Below are 21,167 nucleotides of genomic sequence, written 5' to 3'. Positions count from 1 at the left end.
GTGAAGAACCACAAGATATCCTGTGGCATACTGTTTTCTCTGTAAAAGCCCAAAATAACAGTGTCTGTATATGAGTGAGAGGAAGAGAGCAGAATAGTATACCCTTAAAACCCAGAGATCTTCCGTTCTCCTTGATTCTAAACTTAGCTCTGCCACTGGTCCAACCGTACAGATGACTCACTCAACTTCCTTGGATTTAAATCATCCATCTTAGAAAACTTGTTAAAGAAATACGTCACAGAAAATTAAATGTTGTCTCTAAGTTTAGCTACGCTGCCCAGAGTATAAATATTTTAACTTTCATGAATTCCTATCTCCTTTTCATCTGAAAAGCTTGTTTATGAAGGGGAAAAAAATTTAATGTGCAGTTTTATGGGTCATTTTAATGTGCTGTTTTATAGATTGACTCTTTTATTCTTAGGTTTTTGACGTAACAACCCACAATTGATTACAACTTTAACCATGTTCAAGGTTGTTTCATTCCAGCACAGCCCACACAATGTTCATTCTCTCTGGCTTTGAGGTGTTGCTTGTCTAAAAAAAAAAAGGCAATTCTTGAGCCCTCCTGATAGCATTCTGCCATTAAACTGTTACTCAAATCAGGGCCATAGACAGGATAGCTCAGTGGCATACGGTGAAATTTTTTATAGGGAAACAGTTAGGGCCAGAAACAATTGTGTTATTTTTTGCAATAAAGAATTCTGTACAAACTATCTGCCATGTGCATTTTTTTGACTAGGGAGCACCCTTGACAGCCACAGCCAGTGGTCATGTTCTCCAATATACCCCACCAAGAGTTTTGGGGTGGTAAGGGAGGCCTCTTGTCAGTGCACCCTGTACCTCCCTACTGGCAAGGAGGTCAAAGCCACAGCTGAGCCAACAGAAGAAGACAGTCGCCTCCACAGGGCCTTTCCACACAGACAAGGGAAACAGGTAGTTGCCTAATACTAGTTCACACCAATTACCCATCAGTGTTGCAGACTGTGAATGGCAGCAGCTATGCAAGTCTTGGACACTGTTTTTCACCTTGTCTGCTACGTCATCCTTGTTCAAACTGGCCCCTCCCTACCCATAATCTAGGTCTAGAGACACACAAACGGTGTGATTCTTCACTGTGGTTTTATAAAAACAATGTCATTTATAAAGCTGGTGACCTTTTAAAAGTTTGAGGCCTGTGTGGCACTATTCTGTGGCCTGATTTGCCACTTGACATCAGGGTAATGCAGTAGAACAGGGAAGTCTTGCAGACAGAGCATATGGGCTTTGGATTTAAGTCCTTCCTGATCACCTGTCATGCGCTCATCGTACGGTCTTTCTTGTGCATGTCATTTGCTCACAGCCTCAAAAGTACTACCCACAATATGGGAACAGTAGTAGTCTACCCCACATGGTTGCTGTGAGAGGAAAATGCAATGAAGAAAATTAAATGTGCTAGATAAATAGCTGTTGGATAGCACCTTTTAATCGGTGAATGCTGCTACATTTTTGCAACTTTCCTTCCAGGGAAAATTGTATATGTATAGAATTCTTATTGGCGATGTTTGAAAAATTCAGTGCATTATTTTTTTTAGTTGGCCTTAAGGAACTGGACAACTTTCAATACGCTGGTGAACTACGTTGATGATTTCCATTTTATGGCCATGGCAGGGTGTGGTTTGTTCTAGGTTAAAAACTTTAAAAGATAAGAAGAGACCGCTTGATCAGGCTAATGACCCATCTAGTCCAGCATTCTCATAGTGGCCAACCAGATACCTATGGGAAGCCTGAAAGCAAGATTTGAACACAACAGCACTCTCCCCACTCGTGTCAGACCTGGCTTTCTAGTCCAAGCAACAGAGCATCCAATATAACAACTGGCTGCAGAGAATTTGGGCCTCCCAGAAGAGCATGGTAAGGTGAGAAGGAGGTGGCATTCTGCAGCTTTTAATGGTTATAAGCATCCCATGGAAGGAAAGAGTTGGTGCTTTTCCCTTGTTGCTCTCAAGGTGTTTTATTTTTCAACAGGTTGCTGGAAAAGGAAGGAATGAGGGCGGGTTGTTATTTGTGGCCATAGTAGGGTGTTCCGGATCAGCCACAAAGCAGCAAACACAAGGGCTAGAACACAACATGGCCTTAGCCAGTGGCTCACCATCTGATAGGGAGACAGGTCAGCATGGCATGACTCCTGCCAACTGTTTTTCAGTATGGTTGGATTCAGCAGTGCTGGGATGATTTGAGGCTATTGAAAGAACAAGTCCTGGTTTTGGAGTTATACAGCACATTGGTGGAGGCATATTTTATGATCAAACGCATTTATACCATGCATAGTTGGGAGGGGGTTGACCCTAGTGACTTAAGCAGAGCTCAAAAGGAAATGACTAGAAACCTACATTTGGCATTGTCCAGGATGGAGGGAAGTATATGTCTCACTATGAAATTTAACGTTCTAGGGAAGAACTGCACAGGACAGATGGGATCTATTGGGCTGATATCAGTCATGATATCTACCCACAAACATCACAACAACTTTATGGTTGCTCAGCATAATATTGTGTTAATGTGTCTGGTGGAAGGAAGCAAGGAAGAGTAGCTGGCATGGCTGTTGCCTTCAGGCACTAATAAGTTCCTTTGTGTGTGCCAGAAAAATCAGTGTATCATAGAAATCCTCTTAGGATGCAAATCACTGTTCACTTACCGTAATATCCTCCTGCCAGGAGAAAAGATCTCCCAGCTATAAAGGAGCAGAAATAGACTGGATCATGACATGCACACCAGCCCAGAGCAATCCATACAATCAATGTTTGTGTTTGCTGTTAACTAGATGTTAACCTCATGAAATCTGCTTGTTGGAGGTCAGGTAATTGTCCCCTAACAGCCTAGCCTCTCACTGGCTTGAATGGAACTAACTCAAGTTCTGTAACTTTTCCTTCTGCACCAATGGGTCTTGCTTCCAAGTATCATGGTGTTAAGGCACCTTTTCCAAGCTTAGGTTTTTACTGAAGTAGCACATCATCTTGGAGTGGGCCTGTTGCTCCTGCTGCTGCTGCTGCTGTTTCTACAACTTCGTAGTTTTGCCATCTTGGAGTGGTTTGATTATTTCTGGTACTGAACAAAGAAGCATAGGAGGATTGTTTTTCTTTCTTTAATTTAAATGTGGAGGAGCTTTTTACACTCTAGCTAAGAACAGTTTCTAATCTGCTGGAATGATGGTAATCACAAGCATAACAAGGATCTGGAGTATTTCCAATTATTTCCCACACATTTAACTGAAGGCTTCCCCTTAGAATAAAAGGTAAAGGTACCCCTGCCCTTGCGGGCCAGTCGTGTCCGACTCTAGGGTTGTGCACCCATCTCACTTAAGAGGCCGGGGGCCAGCGCTGTCAGGAGACACTTCCGGGTCACGTGGCCAGCGTGACGAAGCTGCTCTGGCGAGCCGGCACCAGCGCAGCACACGGAAACGCCGTTTACCTTTCCACTATAAAGCGGTACCTATTTATCTACTTTCACTTAATGGTGCTTTCGAACTGCTAGGTGGGCAGGAGCTGGGACCGAAAGACGGGAGCTCACCCCGCCGCGGGGATTCGAACCGCCAACCATGTGATCGGCAAGCCCTAGGCGCTGAGGTTTTACCCACAGCGCCACCCGCGTTCCCTTCCCCTTAGAATACCCTACTAAGAATCCTTATGCTGTCAGTTCAACCTGGTTCCCAGGTAGCAGGCACCGTTCTCAAAGGAGCCCCTTAACTCTCCACACGCTGGTGGATGGGACTTGAAGCAACACTTTTTAGAGTAGTGGAGCCGTGTTTTTGACTAAGTGGTCCTAATGCTGTTGCTTTGTACCTGAGTACAAACAGGTGTAACTTGAAACTGGAGTGCTTAGAGCATTGATAGCATTGGAGAGATGGAATGTTTTAAAATGTATCAGAACGTTTTGTGTTTTTAGAACAGTCTTCCCCAGTCTGGTGCTCTTTAGATATTTTGTACTGTGTGACACATCAGCCCCAGCCAGAGGCTGCTGGGAGTTGTGTTCCAAAACATTTGGAGGACCACAAGTTAACCATCCATGCTTTAGTTTAGCACATCCTCTTTATTATAATAAATATTGCACTACTGGGAATTCCTGGGCTGTCCATTACTGCACATTCTTAACCATGTTTCTTAGGGCCCCATAAAATGTGTCATGCTTTTGTGTCCATGATGGTATCAGGTTGGTTAGATGCATTCCTGCTTTCCATGTTGTTTGTGCCTTCTAAGGTTTGGGGGCAGTATTTCTGCTTGGTTTGAGTGCATGTCCCATGGTTTCCTACTAAAATCCCATAACTTTTCATATCACAGACATTTGCAGGGAGGAGGGAATGTGCCGCTTCTGTTGCACTATAGTGCAAGAGTGCTCCTCCAGATGGCGAGAATGCAGCAATACTCATGGCAGAATAGCTAAGAAAGCAGCAGGATGTGCACACAGCCCAGTGTAAATCCACCACTCGTGCACTCTTATTGTGTTAATGACAAATTGCAGAAAACACCCAAAAAAAAAAAAAAAAAACACCAGTCTGGAGGGGCCCGTGGAAAGTCCTAAAGAAAGTACTAAAGAGACAGACCTGCTGAATTTGCTGGGGTTTATTTCACAGAAAACATGCATTGAATAGAGCTGCAGGCCTGATCACGGATTCACCTCCAGGAGACAGTCTATGTTTACTCCAAAATAAATCCCATCACGTTTTTAATGAGATTTACTCCCCAGTTAGTAAGCCTGGTTTCAAAAGTGCAGCTCTTGAACACAATCCAGAAATACCCGTGCCTAATTCCTACAGAATTCAGTTGTACAAGAGGGCCCAGTGAAGAGTTGTACACCATGATCCTGTTTACTCCAAAGAAAGTCCCCTTGAGGTTTCCTCAAAGTGTGTAGGATCACACTGCACATCCTATTAATTTCAACGACATTTAAACACGGATGGTAACGTTCTTCAGATAGTTGCCTCACATCTGTTCGACTTGACTTTCTAAAGCAGGTGTGGCTAAACTGTGACCCTCCAGATGTTGCTGGACTACAGTTTCCATCATTCCTGACCATGCTGGGTGGGGCTGATGGGGCAGGACCAGTCCAACAAAATCTGGCAAGCCACAGGTTCCCCATTCCTGCTCTAAAGTCAGATAGCTGAGAGACTTAAACCATTGCTTCAAGAGCAGCTGCAACAAATTCATTGGAGTGTACATAAGAGCTGGCTCTCAAAGTGATTGGAGGATCCCTATAACAAGTGGGAGAAAGTAAAGCTTTATTTCTTTTTTTAAAAACCTGATTATTTTGAATGAGTTGGTTGGGGTGGCTTTTGCTTTTGGTTCCTTCTCTCGATTGTGTCTGAAGTTGCAGTTCCAATAATTTCCTACTTGATTATATTGTAGAAGCATCAAATAAGAAAGGTGGGGGGAAGAAGACACCCTACAGGTTAAAATAAAATGTTATAGATTTCGTTAAAAATGAAATAATCAGAACCATAATTTAAGAGGTTATTTCCTGGTGGAAATCCATTTGCACTGTCTCCCCCAAACATTAGACGAAATGGCATTGTTTACAAAAATTTATTAATACAAACTTTACACACTTTGAAATAACAGTTCTCAAAGTCCTATTGATGGAAACCACGGGTGTTTTACTTTTTGCTGTAGTGCTTTTTTGATACTCAAGTTGCTACACAGAAGGAAGAAAAAATATATAGATATAGATAGATATCTCCAAAATACTGACATCTAACCTCAGTGATCACTGGATTTCCAATTGGATCCATGGGATTTAAGGCTCTTGGCGACAGAGGATAGCTATCCTAGACAGGCGACCACGGGCTGTGTGGAGAAACGTTACGCTGGCAGACTGACTGAAACTGACTAGCCCACTGGACTAGCAAGGCGAAGCTGAACACGACTAGCACGTCAAAAGGGAGCCCCTAGAGGTCGCCGTCGCGTCATCGCACCACACATGGGACACAAACACACAGCAAGAGGTCCTGCCCGTTGTCCTCGTCAAAGGAACAACTCGCGAGGCTTGGAGACTTAACACCAAAAGAAGGAAAGGGAAAGGGAGGGAAAGCGAAAAGAAAGAAATGCAAGCTGATGTGTTGCAGCATTGTAGGGCCACTAAATAGCCATCTGTGAACTCGTGGCGATTTAAAAGGCGAAGGGAAGGCACGAAAAGCTGCAAACGGCATCCTGCGTCACATGGCCTGAAGAGAATGCAAAATTCAAGTAAGATTGATCTCATACACACCACTCAGGCATCAGATCGAAGGCCCTCGACGGCTGCGCTACCGCTGGCTGCAGCCGTAGCCCGCCTGGGACCTGCATGCAAACTCGATTGGGTCTGCTGTGATGGATTACTCGAGGCCCGGATCAGACGGGGGGGGGGGGCGGGAGAGTCTGACGGGTGAGACGGGCGCCTTTTCTCTGCTCGACGGCTGAGTGGCTCGTAAAGCAAGACGAGGCACTGGGCTCTAGGGGGCTCTGGCGTGCACCTCCGCCCCGGCTTTGCCCTTAGGAGACGCGTTCCATTCATTTCAACGGGGAGCCGGCTGCTAAACTGCCGTCGGGATCAGAGTGCCAATCTCTCAAGAGCTTCCAGATCTCCCCACCACCCGTTTTCAGTAGCTGAGGAGCTGGGAATCCTGCTGACGATTCTCACAGGCTAAAAATCCCCTTTACTCGGAAAAACAAGGGCCATTCATAACAGGGCTGTCGTTTCAGACACGAAGGATAATTCTACGTTAAAGTTACGGGGCGGGCACAGAAGAACTCCATGTGCGCTGCGCATTTTAAAGCAGTCTCCTACCCCTTGAAACGGTCGCGGCTTCCCTCAAAGAATTCTGGGGACCGTAGTTTCTTAAGAGTGCTGAGTCGCTAGGAGAGACCCCTGTTATTCCCCTCAAAGAGTTGCAGTTGCCAGAGCTCCCTGAGGAGAGGGGCTGGTTGTTAAACCACTCTGGCAATCGTAGCTCTGTGAGGGGAATAGTGCGTCTCCTAACAAGGCTCAGCACCCTTAACAAACTACAGCTATCGGGATTCTCTGCGGGGTGCGATGCTGCTTTCAATGTGCAGCGCAGCTATTTGTTGCGGGTACTCTTTCATTTCCCCCATAATAACTAGAAGCAATGTCATCAACACAGGAAAAAAAGGTTGCCTTCTCCCCTCTTCTGTTTAATTTTTTGAAGCAAAGGAGACTGTACTTAGTATGGTCATATTTGTCCTGCTTTTAACTTGACTAACTAGAGGTGTCAAATACAGGTAAATTACAGGAGGAAGAATCACACGGAGTTGGAAACCTGGGCAACTTTTTAACTTGGGAGATGCGTTTTGCATCGAGGTTAGGTTTTCACCCCGTTGACTTCAGTTGAACAGTCAAGCAAAATCCCACTGCTAAAAAAAGAGATTTCTTTCCAACACATGAATGAAAGGTGACAACCTAAATGGATTTAGATCCAAGTCCTACAACTCAACAAGGAGATCTGAGATGGGGGCTCTAGAAATAAGACGCCCACCCGTTTGGTCGAGTCTGAGCTGCGGAAGACCCAATTAATCCGATGCCACCCTATGATTGAAGCTGATTGACACCCTGATCCTTTAAGGCGCATTGCAGCCGACAGACGACATCCCAAAAGGTACTCAGCTCCTTAAAGCAATGGTGCCGTGGAGACAGAACCCTGGGAAGAAAGTCCTGGGTCCCTAAATACAGTAGGGCTGGTTTACCATCTGAAGGGGAGCGGGAGAGCCGCTAAGGCTATTCAACCCAGGGTAAAATGACCGTACTGCACCACTGTGTTAAGAGAACCCTCAACAAATGTGTTTTCCATTGAAATGAATGGGACGTCCTTCTGGATAAGTCTGCTGACTTAAAAATGCCAAGTTCCCGTGATTTCAGTGGGAACAGAGAGGGGGGCGGGGTGTTGCTTGTTCTTTGAGCAGCTTCCGCTCATTCATACCTGTGACTGGCGCCGTGCGCAGGCGCAACCCAAATAAGTGTGAATGAACAGAAGGCAGGACAAAGACCATCAACGAGAATGGACGGTTTGGAACTGCAACCTTCAGCCCCATTGAGTTCAACAGAACTAGATCGGCTTCGAACCACCCTATTTACATTTGGCAGTTAATTCTCTGGAGGAAAGAGGGGGAAAACAAGTCCCTTCAGAGTTGGGACTATTTCAATACCCACTGCACACAATCCAAGGGATTATTTCAATGCCCTCCACACACTTCACACACAAACACAAACGCACGCGCAGGCGCACACGCACTCACATTTCAAGGTCCCCGTCCCCACAGAAAGATGCTTGATCAGGTCTTAGAAACTGAAGCGCAGAGGGAACACTACACATTCTAGCATGACCAAAGTTGATTGTATGAAATAAATTTTACTAAGCGGTTAAAGCCATAATGTAGAAAAATACATTTTAAACCTCCAAACTCAATAAATCAACAAGGAACCGAAAAGGAAAGGAAAAAGAAAGGGAAAAAAACTTTTTCGTCATAGTGCATAATTCTTTAGTGGTGGAATATATAGAGAGATATATAGATATAGGCGCTACAGCAGGGGGGAGGGGCCTAAGACAGTCTGACAATTAAGAGCTTGCATCATAACAAAACCAAAAGTGCCTGAGGCGTTCACAATATAATTGTTGGTTGTTGCTTTCGAGGGAAAAAAGAAACGAAAGTGGCCCCGATGGAAAACACAACATTTGCGAGAGAGGCCATCGAGGGCGGAGAAGCGAAAGTTCTATCAGGGAACCATGAACTAGGGGCGCGGGGAGGGAGAGAGAGTGAAAGTGACTCCCACCGGGCGGGCGGACGGGCGGGGCGGGGGGCGATTATCAAGAGAGAACGCTAGCCAATATATCACAAGATGAGAAGAAGGATGGACAGCACTGGAGAGTTACACGTGAATACTTTGCATCAAGATCCGATACCAAACAGCTCGTAGGCCGATGGATCTCTTTGAGGCGGGATCCACACCTGCAGCAGAATAGGTGGAAACGGAAGGTGGTAGAGTTGCTTAAGGTTGCAGAGTGGAATATACCATTTCAGATTACAGGTGCACTTTTTTAATTAAAAAAAAATGCTCCCTTTAATTATTTCTATATCTTATTAACTTCTGGCGTTGGGAATGGAGGAATGGAACTGTACTAGAATCTTCCTTCCAGTTTTCTACTGGCAGGACTCTTTCTTTCTTTCTTTCTTTCTTTCTTTCTTTCTTTCTTTCTTTCTTTCTTTCTTTCTGAAGTGCTATTGTCCACTTTGCCATCACGAGTTTCACCTCCGTCTGCTGCATGGATAGATCCGGCCTGATGGGGCAGGTTATCTTTAACTCCTAGAACCTACATTGTGCCAAGTCCAAAACCCAAAGGGATGGGGTAGGGGGGTCGTTTCTTCTCTATTCCGCCCTAGATCTGAACTCCGAACTTCCTAACGGATCGAACTTATTACTTCTGAGGCTACCTCAGGGTTGGATCCAGACTTTGGCGTTCTTAGAGTTGACTCATCAATCTATTCTGAGCATGGCTAAGTCTGGACCCTACATATGCACAGTGTGAGATATATATATTTATACACACTGTGTATATATTTATACACAGTGCATTGTGTATCTATATGTGTATACACACACCTGCATATGGGAACAGGCCCCCTTCTTAGTCTGCTATCCTAGAAGCCAGAAAAAAACAACTCTTCCAGGATTTCTCATTGGGGCGCAACTATTTATTTCGACAATTTGCATCCTGCTGAACTACAATCGTCTCTTAAACTACCGGACCCTGGTCCTCTCTGCTCACAAGCGCTAAGGCGGATCGGCATGACCCTTCACCCCCTCTCCCCTCGTACAGGCAGGGAGAGGCGCTCCTTTGCCCCCCCTCCTATTGAGAGGAGTGGCCAGGAGAGAGGGGTTCTGGGGCGAGGGGCGGCCGATGCACCTTAAACGGTCTTGCAGGCTCCGTTCTTCACTTGGTCTCAGAGCAGATACATAGAAAAAAGGGCAGTCAGAGTAAAGCAGGGAAATGTCATTTCTAGCAAGGGGGGGAGGGAAGGGGGAAGGAGGAAGGACGTGTCAAAGGAGCCTGACAGGAGACTCACCGGGGCAAGGAACTGCGTCAGTAATTCTCCCAAATCAATAGCCTCATATTCCCCTTGTAGCAGGGCATCTTTGTCTATGTACAGTAGCAAATGGAGAATAGTAATTTCTTCAACCCTGTCATGGATAAAAATACTCTCCTTTTAATTTCCATTACAAAAATAGGAGCAATATTCAAAACAATGATTGTCTTCTCCACTTTTTTCTCTTCTTTTTTTAAATATAAAAACATAAAACAGCTCAGGCGAATGTCCTCGGTCTCTTGTGCAAATGCTAACCACTGCAGCATCAATTGGTCCTCTCTAATTCCCTAGTCTATCGAGCTGGCTCTAGCAGGTCTATAGATTCTAATCTTAACATTTAGTTAGTTAGTTTAAGGATTGGTCCACAAAGTAGATCTGTGCGTTTTCTCTAGTGCTTATTCTTAAATATTATTTTGGTACAAAAGAAAAACAATATTATTATCAAAATATTCATTTAATGGCTTTACTTCATACATAAATACATGTTTAGATAACACAGGAGCGGTGATTGATCAGTCAGTTTGGAAATGACTTTTTAGGGACGGGGGCGGGTTGGGGGGGTCCTCTCTCGGATTTTTTTTCCCCCGGGGCTTTTGTATACACAGGAGCGATTGGGAAACTCATCGCTACAAATAGGCTACTCGGCGTCCTTTGTTTCTAACTCTTTGTTTATACCTTTTCCCCAGGACTGCTGCCAAGTATTTCTTGACAGCCATTTGTTTTCGGTAGCGGCTGTAGCTGTCTGTGAATATGCCGTCCGAGTGCCTTTTGGAAAGCGGTTCCGAGTCATCCTCCAGGCCGCTCGCTCCGCTGCAAGGAGTAGGGGAAAGAGAGGAGGAGAGAAAAAGAAGGCAAAGCGAAACGTGGTTGCAAAATCGGAAACCGCCAACCCTGTCGCAGGAGCTACGTCTTTCGGAAGCAGAAAAGGGAAAGGGGTCGGGAAATTGCGCCCAAAATGCGCAGGCAGGCCACCTTAACGCCCAGAAGGCTGGTCAGTTTCACTGCCAATGGGCGTTTGCTGGATAGACTCAGTGTAGACTCTTATTGCGCATCATCTTGTTCATAAACAAGAGGAAGGAGTCACTTTCTGTTCTTCTTTATCTTCCATTGTATTGCTGTCTGCTGTGTGTGTGTGTGTGTGTGTGTGTGTGTGTGTTTCGGAGGGTTTCCCAGCTTTCCCTTTTCTTTCCTACCCAGGCTTGCTCCACAGGCCAATGCCCCCCATGCCAAACAATAAGCCCCTCGCGATCTGCCCCGATTAACCTTCATCCTTTCAACAATTCGAAGCTTGTGTGTGTGTGTGTGTGTGTGTGTGTGTGTTTCCCCCTTTATGTCATCCTCATTATCATCATCCTTTTTATCACAGAGTTATCCAAAAACATTTGGTCTAGGGAAGGATCTGGCGGTGGAGTGTGCAGGGATCGGGGTTTTGTTTTGTTTCTTAAAAGATGTGGGTTGCTCCTTTCAAGCAGCGCGAGCAACACGTAGAGCAGGGGCCGGAGCAATAAAGGGCAGGTTTTTTCCCCGGCGCCAAGAAACAAAGGCTTTCTCTAACCACGCTGCGGAAGTTGAAGTGTGATCATAATACAAGTCGACAGTAGGGAGACAATCTCTTCCTGGCATGAATTATTCATCCTGAAATGGTGTAATCCATTTCCCCCTGGGCTTTATTAAAATGTTGCCTTCTGCCGACACACGCGCGGGCTGGCATCCGGCTAGGAGGGTTGATTTCAAAGCAGAGGTCGGGGACGGGGGGGGGGAGAAGGAGGGAGGGGCTGCTTTGTTTTTACTTCCAATTTTATTTCTTTTCCGCACGTTCTGTGGTCAGTCTGCGCCTGGATCTATGGAAATGATGCCCTCTTCCTCCCAAAGGAGCCTCGAGTATTTATTTAATCATCCCCAGCGGGTTGGAGGGGGTCGGTCAGACTCTGCAGAGGAGCGGACTGTGCAACTGACAAGGTCTTTATCAGCTGAGCTTGTCGCCGCACCTTTTCATCCCGTCAGGCTGAATGGGGCGGGGAGGGAGGCCGGTTGTGTCACATTCGAGGGAGCGTGGAGGATTAGCAACCCTATTTAACAATATAGCTCAATCCTCTGAAGGTTGTAAACCGGGAAAGCCCACCTCTCCGGGAGTTCAGCCCAGTTCTGTTTAATAATACTCTTCTCTGGATGACATTCCACCCGTAGTTTGATCAACAGCCCAACTTAACTGGCACCCACGTTCCCTAAACGCGCTGACTTAGAGACAGACTTGTTGGCATAGCTGTCAACGTTTTACTTTTTTTAAGGGAAATTCCCTTACTCCGAATAGGATTCCTCGCAAGAAAAGGGAAAAGTTGACAGCTATGCTTGTTGGTCTTCCACGCACCCTGGGACAGTTTGATCCAGAACTGTGAATCGAACTGTGATCCAGGTTTGCAGGCATTTCTATCGTTTGTGCAGAGATGACAGATCCGCTGAGCTCTGCAGAATAACATGCCCAGTGCCATTTAATGCATTCTAACCCCATGGGATGGTCCATTAAGATTTGTTCCTTAGATTCTCCCCCACCCCTTACACACCCACACTCCCTCCCCACCCCACCCCCACCCAAACAAGGAAGACCGTCTTACCCCACCCGCTTGGCCATCAGAGAATGAAGGTACTTCCTCGCCGATAACTGGCCCAAGACTTTCCTGTAGGCTTTATTAAAGATCCCGTCCGCATGCCTAGAAAGAAGAAACGAAGGGGGGAGGGAAGCGGTGGAGAGAGGGAGGGAGGAGGGAGACACAGAGATCAAAATAAAACAGGCAACAAGCCACGACCAGCAAGCTGATGGAGGGACCGAGTACTACCCAGGGCTCATCCTGCAGGAAAACCTCAGCAAGGGGGGGGGGATCTGGGGGTCGGCCTCTGCTTGGGTCCCCCAGGGACCTCGGGCCGCGCCTACCTGGGCAGCGGAGTCTCGAGCGCGCGCGCTCCCATCCCTCTTCCCACCCCCAGCTGGCAGCTGTCGGGACAACTCGGGTTATTTTCTAGGATGGGGCGCGCGGCGCGCTGCTCAGAAACTGGCTTTTTTTTCCCGGAGAGAGGTAAGTCGGATTGCTCGCCTCCTTCTTCCCTACCCCGTCTGTTCTCGGTCTGACGCGGAAACCTTGCAGAGGAGGATCCTCGGCTTGAGAGGGGTGCTTCTCCTCCTCACCCTCTTCCAAAGACAAAGCGGAGGAAGGCTGGGAAACCACCTCTCTTCCCACCCCACCCCCACTGGCCCGCCACACCCACCGCGCGGTCCATTGCGCAGCTGCTCCGGCGCAAGGGGCGCGTCCAGGTCAGGGTGGCCAGGATCGCAGCCTGCTTTGAACTCTATCTATCTGTGGCTTAATCACCTCTTTTCCGGTGGGTAATACAAGGTGTACACGTCGTCCAGCATGGAGGAAGGGTCGGCTATCCCGAGGGGCTCGCTGTCGAAGGCGTAGTCGGGCAGGGTGTTGCCGTCTTCGTCGTACGCTTCATCTTCCATCCTGCTGTAGAGGGAGACAGGCGCCGCGCCTTGAGTGCGGGATCGCGGCGGGAGCGGGGTGGGTGGGCACGTCGAGGGGGCGGCGGTGGGAGGAGGGGGAGGCGGCACTGGCTGGGACCAGGAGGCACCCTCCCCCCCACTCAGATGCACCCATGGCGCCCGAGGCTCGCTCCCTTTCCCACCACTTCGCTTCCCCTACGCTTGGTCTGCCCCCTTAGCCTCGAGGAAGAAGACTGCCAGCCAGCTAAGGGAGCCCCCCCCCCCAAAAAAGGGGAAGAAAGAGCCCCACAGGCTGCCAAAACGAGAGGAGGGAAGAGGAGGAGGGGCAGACATCTCTGCAACAATTCCTCCTGCTCGCCAGCCGCCTGTTTTGTCCCTCTATTACACCTTCAATCCAGGGGTCCACTTCCAGTTCTCCGTTCCCAGGTAGGGTTCAAAGGTCTTCGCCCATCTTTTCTCATTCAAGCCAAAGGCTTTTCGCGCTCCCAGTTGACCCAGTGGGACAAAGGGGGAGGGGATCTTGAACTCAAGACCTCCCCACCCCGGAATCCTTTCTGCCTTTCTGCAAATCGGTTTCGTTTCGATTTTATTTCGGTGTCTCGGACAGTTCAGAGGCAGTGGAAGTGGAGTGGATCAGAGCATGCATGGAGGCTGGGAGATTGGGTTGAAATCCTCGCTTGGCCATGTCACTTGTTGGGAGGAGACCTTGGGCGCGTAGGGACGAATTAACCATTACATTGCTAGGGTTCAGGCCAGTGATGGGAACCTGTGGACCTCCGGATGTTAGCGGACTCCATCAACCCCAGTTAGGCTGGATGTTGAGACAACAACCGGAGAGTCTTCTGGGTTAGGCCCTCTGTTTCCCAGTTAAGCTCAGTGGGCGACCTCGGACCCACCCCTTTCTTGTAGCCTTGTCTTCCTCACAAGGTTGTTGTGAAATGAGAATCTCTGTATGTAGGCATGAACTACATCACTCGTGACTTTGCCACAGCTATAGGGTAGAAGAGGGATTTCCCTTTAAAGAAATTAGTGTTCCGATATTTATCTATTTCTTTTCTTATTTTAATACATATTAATTTAAGATAATTCGTTTGATTAATTAATGCTTCTCTCCCTCGTCAACATACAGTTCCCTCCTATTAGCCTGAGATCCCTTGCACCCTTAATCCAGGCTTGTGGGCAACGCAGAATCTAACCAGGGAACGGTGTAAAAACGATTGGGAGATGAAATGATCTTTATACACCCAACACACGCCATTCACACGCAGTGTCTGGGAAGCAGGCCAGAATCAGCGTGTGAAAAATAAGCAATAGGGTTTTTATTATGGCTATATTTTTAATGCCCAGATATTTTCTTCACATATTTGAAAGGGCTCTGGTAAGACACACTTTTACAATGCATAAGATTTAACCCCTCGCATCTCCTGGTAGGACTGGAAAAGCCTCTGTCTGAAACCCAGTATCGACCAGTTCTCCTCAACCTTGGGTCCCAGATCTTTTCGGATTACAACGCCCGTCATCCCTGACCATTGGCTAAACTGGCCGGGGCATGATGGGAGTTGTAGTCTAATAGTATATGGAGCTCCAAGACCGAAGAACATTGGAAATCCTAAACTGACTGCAATGCTGTGGCTCGGTTTAAGGCAGCTTCCTGTGGGCTGGGCTTTCTTCCCACCTTCTCCCAAGGCCTCAGGGTGTCCCTACTCCTGAGAAGTAGGAGGAGACCCCCTGGGGAGGAGACGTCTCTAAAAACGCAGGAATGGAGCGGCTCTGGACTCGGGGCATGAGTTTGCGTTTCTTCCCTTCCTTCCTTCCTCTGCGCAAGCAGACACACGCTCTCCACTCTCTTTTCTGCGTCTTACGACGGTTCCCCACCCCTCCCCGCTTCCCACCCAGCCTGATCTCCGTCGTGGACTCCCTGCTGCCGGATTTAGGTCACTGCGCGTCTCTCCGGCAGCTATTTTCGTCTGCGGAGCTCTGGCAGGAGCTATCAATAATGGATGCTCCTCAAGTGTTTCGCGGCTGCTAATTCAGGCGCTTGAATGGAGCCAAGAGCCGCCCCCGCTACATCCACTGGGGGGGGGAGGGTCCCCCTCCCCGGGACTGACAGCTGCTCCCGCCACCCAGCCCCACCAACTCCCAGGTCTCGGTTGGCAAAGAGGGCTGAAAGACCTGGGGGAACCTTGGACAACAATCTTCCAAGAGGGTGGGAGAGGCTGGTTCGTCTCAGGACAACCTCAGAGCCTGGGCAGGAGCGTCCCGGCGCGTTGGGCACTCTGTCGCCAGGACTGAGCCGCTTTCATTCTCAGTGCCCCCTCCCCGGGGGCAGGGAAAGCCTCGTGCTTCCCCAAGATTGGTGGCAGATCACAAGAATCCGCCCCTCCTCCTCCCAATTCTTCTGATCTAGAAACCAATAGGGGTCAGTAGCGTTCTTGGCTTCTGTCCCTCTTAAAGAGGAGGGGGGAAAGCAACGCTGGGGGAAAGCACCCTGTTGGTCTGGGCGCAGCAGCCTTCCCGGACTCAGCACCCTGACGGAAGTCCTCAGCACCGCTCCGCAAACGGTCTCCGCTGGGCCACCTTGGAGGGATTTTCGAAAAAGCGCAATATTTGTCTTGCTGGCTCAAAAATCCCATCTTGCTCTGCCTTCTGTCCTCTAGAGTGGTTTGCCCTAAGCGTTTGGGAAGTTCACAAGCAGCCGTTCGTTACAGATCGGCTGCTCCTGATCAAGGAGGCTCCACTTTTAATAAGAGGAAATTTGGAACAAAGGGGTATAAAGTCGATACAACCAACTTAGGTTATGCGGAAGGAGCCTTGTGGCGTATTAAAGGTTATAGACTCCTGGTCGACTCAGGCTCCCTTTTGGGTAATTTTGGGAGCAACAAGGCAGCCAATCTCTACTACTCTACTCTATCTCTACTACCGACCGTCTGTCGATACTGCTAATGATAACAGGGAACTGCTCCCGGGTGGTGTTACAGGCTTGTCCTGCCATCCTAAAAGTAAAGATGCTATCATCAATCCATAGTCTATACTCTACTATAAATCACTGTGGAGCTTATTGCCAAAGAAACGTGCTCAGGTTCCTGGTATGAGACAGTTGACTGAGGGATGCAGTTTAAACAGCCTAGATTAAAAAAACACATTTCAGTGGAATTTAACTTCTTGGGGCATGCATTTGGGTTTGCAACCTTAAGGTACAGGCCTGCTCGTTAGATTCAGTATGGTTATTCCAGAAGCAAACCTTTTGGTAAGAATCCCAGTTGAATGGCATTTGGTGGAGCGATCTTAGCAGTCCATCCACATTTTCCTTTCAATAAAAGTTATACTTGCGGGAAATCAATTTAGTAACGCTCAATCCTACAATGTTTCCATTTAAAAGACCCGCACCATCGAAGCTTTAAAATCTTACAGAGAAATATGAAGATCGAAATGACAAACTGCGCCAGCCAATAGAATTTCACGGATGGGGCCAACCCTACACACTTCACGCGTATACATTAATGGTAGCTTCAGTCTGGGCCACGGCGATTCATTTTAACCTGCCTTCCCTAGATGCGCACTTTCCTTCTAAGCACGGCTGCTTAAGCAGCAGGCGCCATTGAAATTAGCGGGGCCTCCGCGAGGTACATGCATTAGTCCTACCGAGTTCAACTATTCCAAGTACTGTAGGATGTGATCGTATCAATGCATCATGTGTGGATTGAGTCGCCCATCATACATACCGTAACACTTCTGCTGTAATATATTACTCACTAGATGTAATTTCCTACCTGTGATCCGTACTGCCAGAAACGTAGCAGACACCGCAGAGTCCTTAGCTATAACCCAAAGCCTTTCTCTAACAATTTGCCTACAGGTTCAGTACCTGCCAGGCAAACGCAGCAGGTAATAGGCAGCCAAATTCGGGATTAGAAGTCTACATATATACAGGTATACCTATGTCCTAGATAGAAACATACTTTCGTTGTGAGCCCAGGGATGCTCCTATGCACACAATCTAAAATCATAAAAGGGTTTGTTCCAGAATATATGTGCATAGAATTGGGCTACAGGTACATTTATTTCGGAGTCAACCTTTTAGATATCAGAATGGCTGGTCTATCGTAATCTGCCTGTATTTCTCAATGTTTGGCACTCTGATTATCTGGAAAGAAACTCCACATATCTCACAACTGTTGCAGATAAACACACATAAGCTTCACACACGACCTGCTTCTAAACGCATAACTTGGAGTTAATAGCCTGGCATGTCAATGAGTGGCTTTATATTTCGGTTTATGCTTCAGACCCAATCTCATGGAATGGTGGTATAGAATTCATACCACAGAACAGAAAGCGAATGGGATCCCCAAGATAAGCATTGCTTATATTGGAGAAAGCGGAGGACGGTGAAATGAAATTGTATACATTTCGGAGACGAATATATTGTAGGATATCGCGGTTCCCTACGAGCATTTAATTAAGTAATTCTCAGGCGCGCGCACCAGCACGCACGCGCAATCTCTTTCACACAGAGAGAGACACACACACCAAACGCAACTTGCACAGTTGCTCGGTAGTCAATTTCACCGCTGCGCTAAGGACAGCAGCCTGTGTTTCTAACCTGGAGGGTTCCTTAGAGCATCAGCTATCAATGTCTCTAAGCAAGTGACCTAACCCGGACTTGGAACCTTGAGCTGCGTGGGTTCCCCAAGGTTAGAGAATGAGGGAATTCTTGGGGAGTTTTCCTTCTTGGCAAGGAAAGGGACAATTTGTCTCTAGCTGGAGGCTAGAAGGCTGAATCTGAGCTGGACAGCTCCCAGCGAAGCGTCTGGACCCGGTTAGCAGTGGCGAGAGAAGGGTGGGGGAAAGAAATCCCATGCAGTATAATAAGCCAAGCCCTGGCTCCCAGTCGGGTGGGGAGAGCCGGGCATTCACTCACCTCAGCGCGGGGTATTGGAGTCCAGCAGCAGGCGAGCAGTAGACGCTGCAGTGCATGATTATCCCATAGACCAGCAGGGCGAGAAGCGCTTTGTTACACATTGCCACTCTAGGAGGGTGGGAAAGAGAAACCGCGGTCACAAGGGGCTCCTAGGGGGCTCCCTGTCCCCTTCCCCAGCTTTGTCCAGTAAAGAACCAGCTCTTGTCACCTTGAAGCTATCAGATGCTGGGGAACCCGCCTGTGGGACTTTTCACCAACCCAGGCACAACCTCTCCCACCCACCCGCCCCCCTCCTCCCCCCCGGCACTGCCATGCCCCTCTCCCCCGCCCCGATTCCGCTCATTCGCCTTACCATTCAACTCTGGAAACCAGGCGCAAGACTGGATCTGAATCAAGGAGGATTTCTCCCTTCTTTTTGTTGTTGTTGTTGTTGTTCTCCTCCTTCTCCCGCTCTCTTCCTTCCAGGAAGTTTTGGTGGGGATAGTTAATCCTCCTGAAGCATCGCCTCTCTCTCGGTTTCCCTCTGTGTCTCTTGCTTTCTTCCTCTGATGGGCAAAGAGGGAAACCGCAGAAAGGGAGGGGGCGTGGGACAGACAAGCAGATCGACTTGTTAGCTGCCTAGCTTGGGGGGGGGGGTTGCTCAGCTCAAATTTTTTAAAAGTTGCAGGTGTAAAGTGGAGTCTGCCAGGCAGGCAAGAGACAAGGGGAGAGAGAGAGAGGGTGAGGAGAGGAAGAAGGGGAAATCCTTGCAGGAAGGAAGAGGGAAACAGAAAGGGAGAACGTGGGAACTGGCTGCGTTATAGCAAATGCTACAGAGCGGTGGTTTTCCCCTTCCCTGAGCAGCTCCTGGCTTCAGCGTCGATTTGTCTCCCTTTGCTTCACTGCCTCCTCCTTTCTTCTCCTTTCTTCCCCCTTCTGTGCCTTCCAAGCTGACCAGCTTTGGATGCTGGATGCTGACAGCCCCGGCTCCCACCTTAGCTACCAGATCTTTTGCACTCTCTTTGCTTTCTGTTCCCAGCTCTCTGTTGTAAACAGGGGGTCTCTCCCTCTCTTTCTCTCAATCTCTCTGCCTTGTTGCCTTGCCGGGTGTCTGGCTTGTTTTGTTTCTCTGTTGATGTGGCGTTCGGATTTTTATTTGCCAATGACTTTTTTTTATTGTTGTTGTTGCAGTCACGTAATAATCGGTATCAGAAAAGACGTCACCACTCCAATTCCTCAAGGAACAGAACAATCCCAACTTCAAGATGATGCGAGCAGGAGTCATAAGCTTCTCATAAGCACTTTAACTTACACCTCCCCCCCCGCCCCTTCCCAACCAAAACTCTCACTGAGGTGGCTAATTTTCGAATTTCACATTTCCCCTATATTTCAGAGACGGGTCATTCGATTGCATGTCTCTTGCAGAAAGTCTGTCCTTCACATATACTTTTTTCTCCTCTTCCTAAACGCCTTGCTTGGAAATAATCCCCACTGATTTCAATGGAAATTGCTTCCAAGTAAGTGGACTCCGGTCATTTTTCAAACAGAAGACTTGCTATTTGTTTACGAAGCCAAGAAATCTTGGGCATGTGCTTCTTTAACCAGTGCAATTAAATATTTCAATCTCTGTTTTTGTTGCCGTCGTCATTACATTACTATTAATTTCCCCTCCAAAGCTGTTTGAAGTCTTAGAGGATTCTCTATAATTTTCTAATTAGAGATGGCAATTGACAGTCGGGTGGATTGATTACCCGCTGGGCGAACAGTTGCTTTCCCACCGGAGCTGTCCGGTGCTGAATGGCTTTGGCAACTGCACAAAGAACTTGGAAGAATGTTGCCCCCAAGATTGCTCCATATTTACAGAGCTCCCATGCTGGCAGGGCAAAATTAGAAATGTCATCGTTTTATTCATACGGTGATGGTGGCTTGTTGTCATACCATATTCACTGTGATTTATTTGCCCATTTTGAAAGTGTAATGAACATACGCATATTTATTCTCTGAATGTGGAAAGGGGTTGTATGCTTTTTAAAAAAAATTGTGGACAGATCTCGGTTTTAGACGCCATCTGAGAATTTCAACAACAAATAACACAAACGCCCAGGCAATGAGACGCAAGGAAATGATTAGAAATTGATAATTCTGGGAAAGTTATGTTTGTATCTTCTTCCTCCCATCTCCCCCTTTCCCCCCTGTAAACCCAAGCAGCTTGGACTTGGCAGGGAAGCACACGCAGGCGGGGAGGGTTTCCATTAAAACTTCATATGCAAGGGAATTCTTAAGGGAATCCCTCCTTGGGAATTCACAATCCATAAGCATTACTTTCCTGAAAATGATGTAGAGGAAGAGGGGCGATGGGGAAAAGATCACGTCTGGTCTCCGTTTCAAGTAATTTGGTATTACTGGCTTCTTGTTTCCTTCTTGAAGGTAGAAGTCCAGATCCATTTCAGAAAATTGTCTCAAGAAATGCAGACTGATGGAGCCACTGCCGTGCATGTTAATTATTAAGCTGATGAGCAAAAAAAGCAGGAAGAAGCGGAACCACAATGATTTTTTTTAACTTCCTGATTCAGTTATTTGGCTTGAACATACACGCAGGAGCGCTTTGAAACATCGAGTTCTCAAAACTCAAAATGTTTATATAATTTAACAGAAAATAAGC

The 21,167-nt window shown here is 47.5% G+C and overlaps 1 protein-coding gene across 7 annotated transcripts; it reads right to left on the bottom strand.

Annotated features, from left to right (window-relative positions):
• Nucleotides 1–4,580: 4,580 nt before the first annotated feature.
• On the bottom strand, nt 4,581–19,765 carry ADCYAP1 (adenylate cyclase activating polypeptide 1). Of its 7 annotated transcripts, none has more exons than XM_081014027.1 (7): nt 18,879–19,761; nt 18,527–18,634; nt 13,472–13,609; nt 12,719–12,814; nt 10,782–10,916; nt 10,086–10,200; nt 6,088–6,193 (listed from the first exon to the last, which is right to left on the bottom strand). In XM_081014027.1, the coding sequence occupies exons 2-7, from the start codon at nt 18,625–18,627 to the stop codon at nt 6,185–6,187; spliced, it is 594 nt and encodes a 197-aa protein (XP_080870153.1). In that variant the 5' UTR covers nt 18,628–18,634; nt 18,879–19,761; the 3' UTR covers nt 6,088–6,184. The 7 variants fall into 7 exon arrangements, with proteins under 7 accessions (XP_080870148.1, XP_080870150.1, XP_080870153.1 ...); XM_081014025.1 differs by lacking the exon at nt 6,088–6,193 and adding an exon at nt 8,352–8,969 and having other exon boundaries at nt 18,879–19,764; XM_081014022.1 differs by lacking the exon at nt 10,086–10,200 and having other exon boundaries at nt 4,581–6,193; nt 18,879–19,765.
• Nucleotides 19,766–21,167: the final 1,402 nt, after the last annotated feature.

The sequence above is a fragment of the Podarcis pityusensis genome, assembly GCF_964106645.2.
Source record: "Podarcis pityusensis genome assembly, chromosome: 7".
Taxonomy (NCBI): domain Eukaryota; kingdom Metazoa; phylum Chordata; class Lepidosauria; order Squamata; family Lacertidae; genus Podarcis; species Podarcis pityusensis.
The sequence above is the reverse complement of the archived record's forward strand: the minus strand, read 5'-3'. Positions and strand labels throughout refer to the sequence as shown.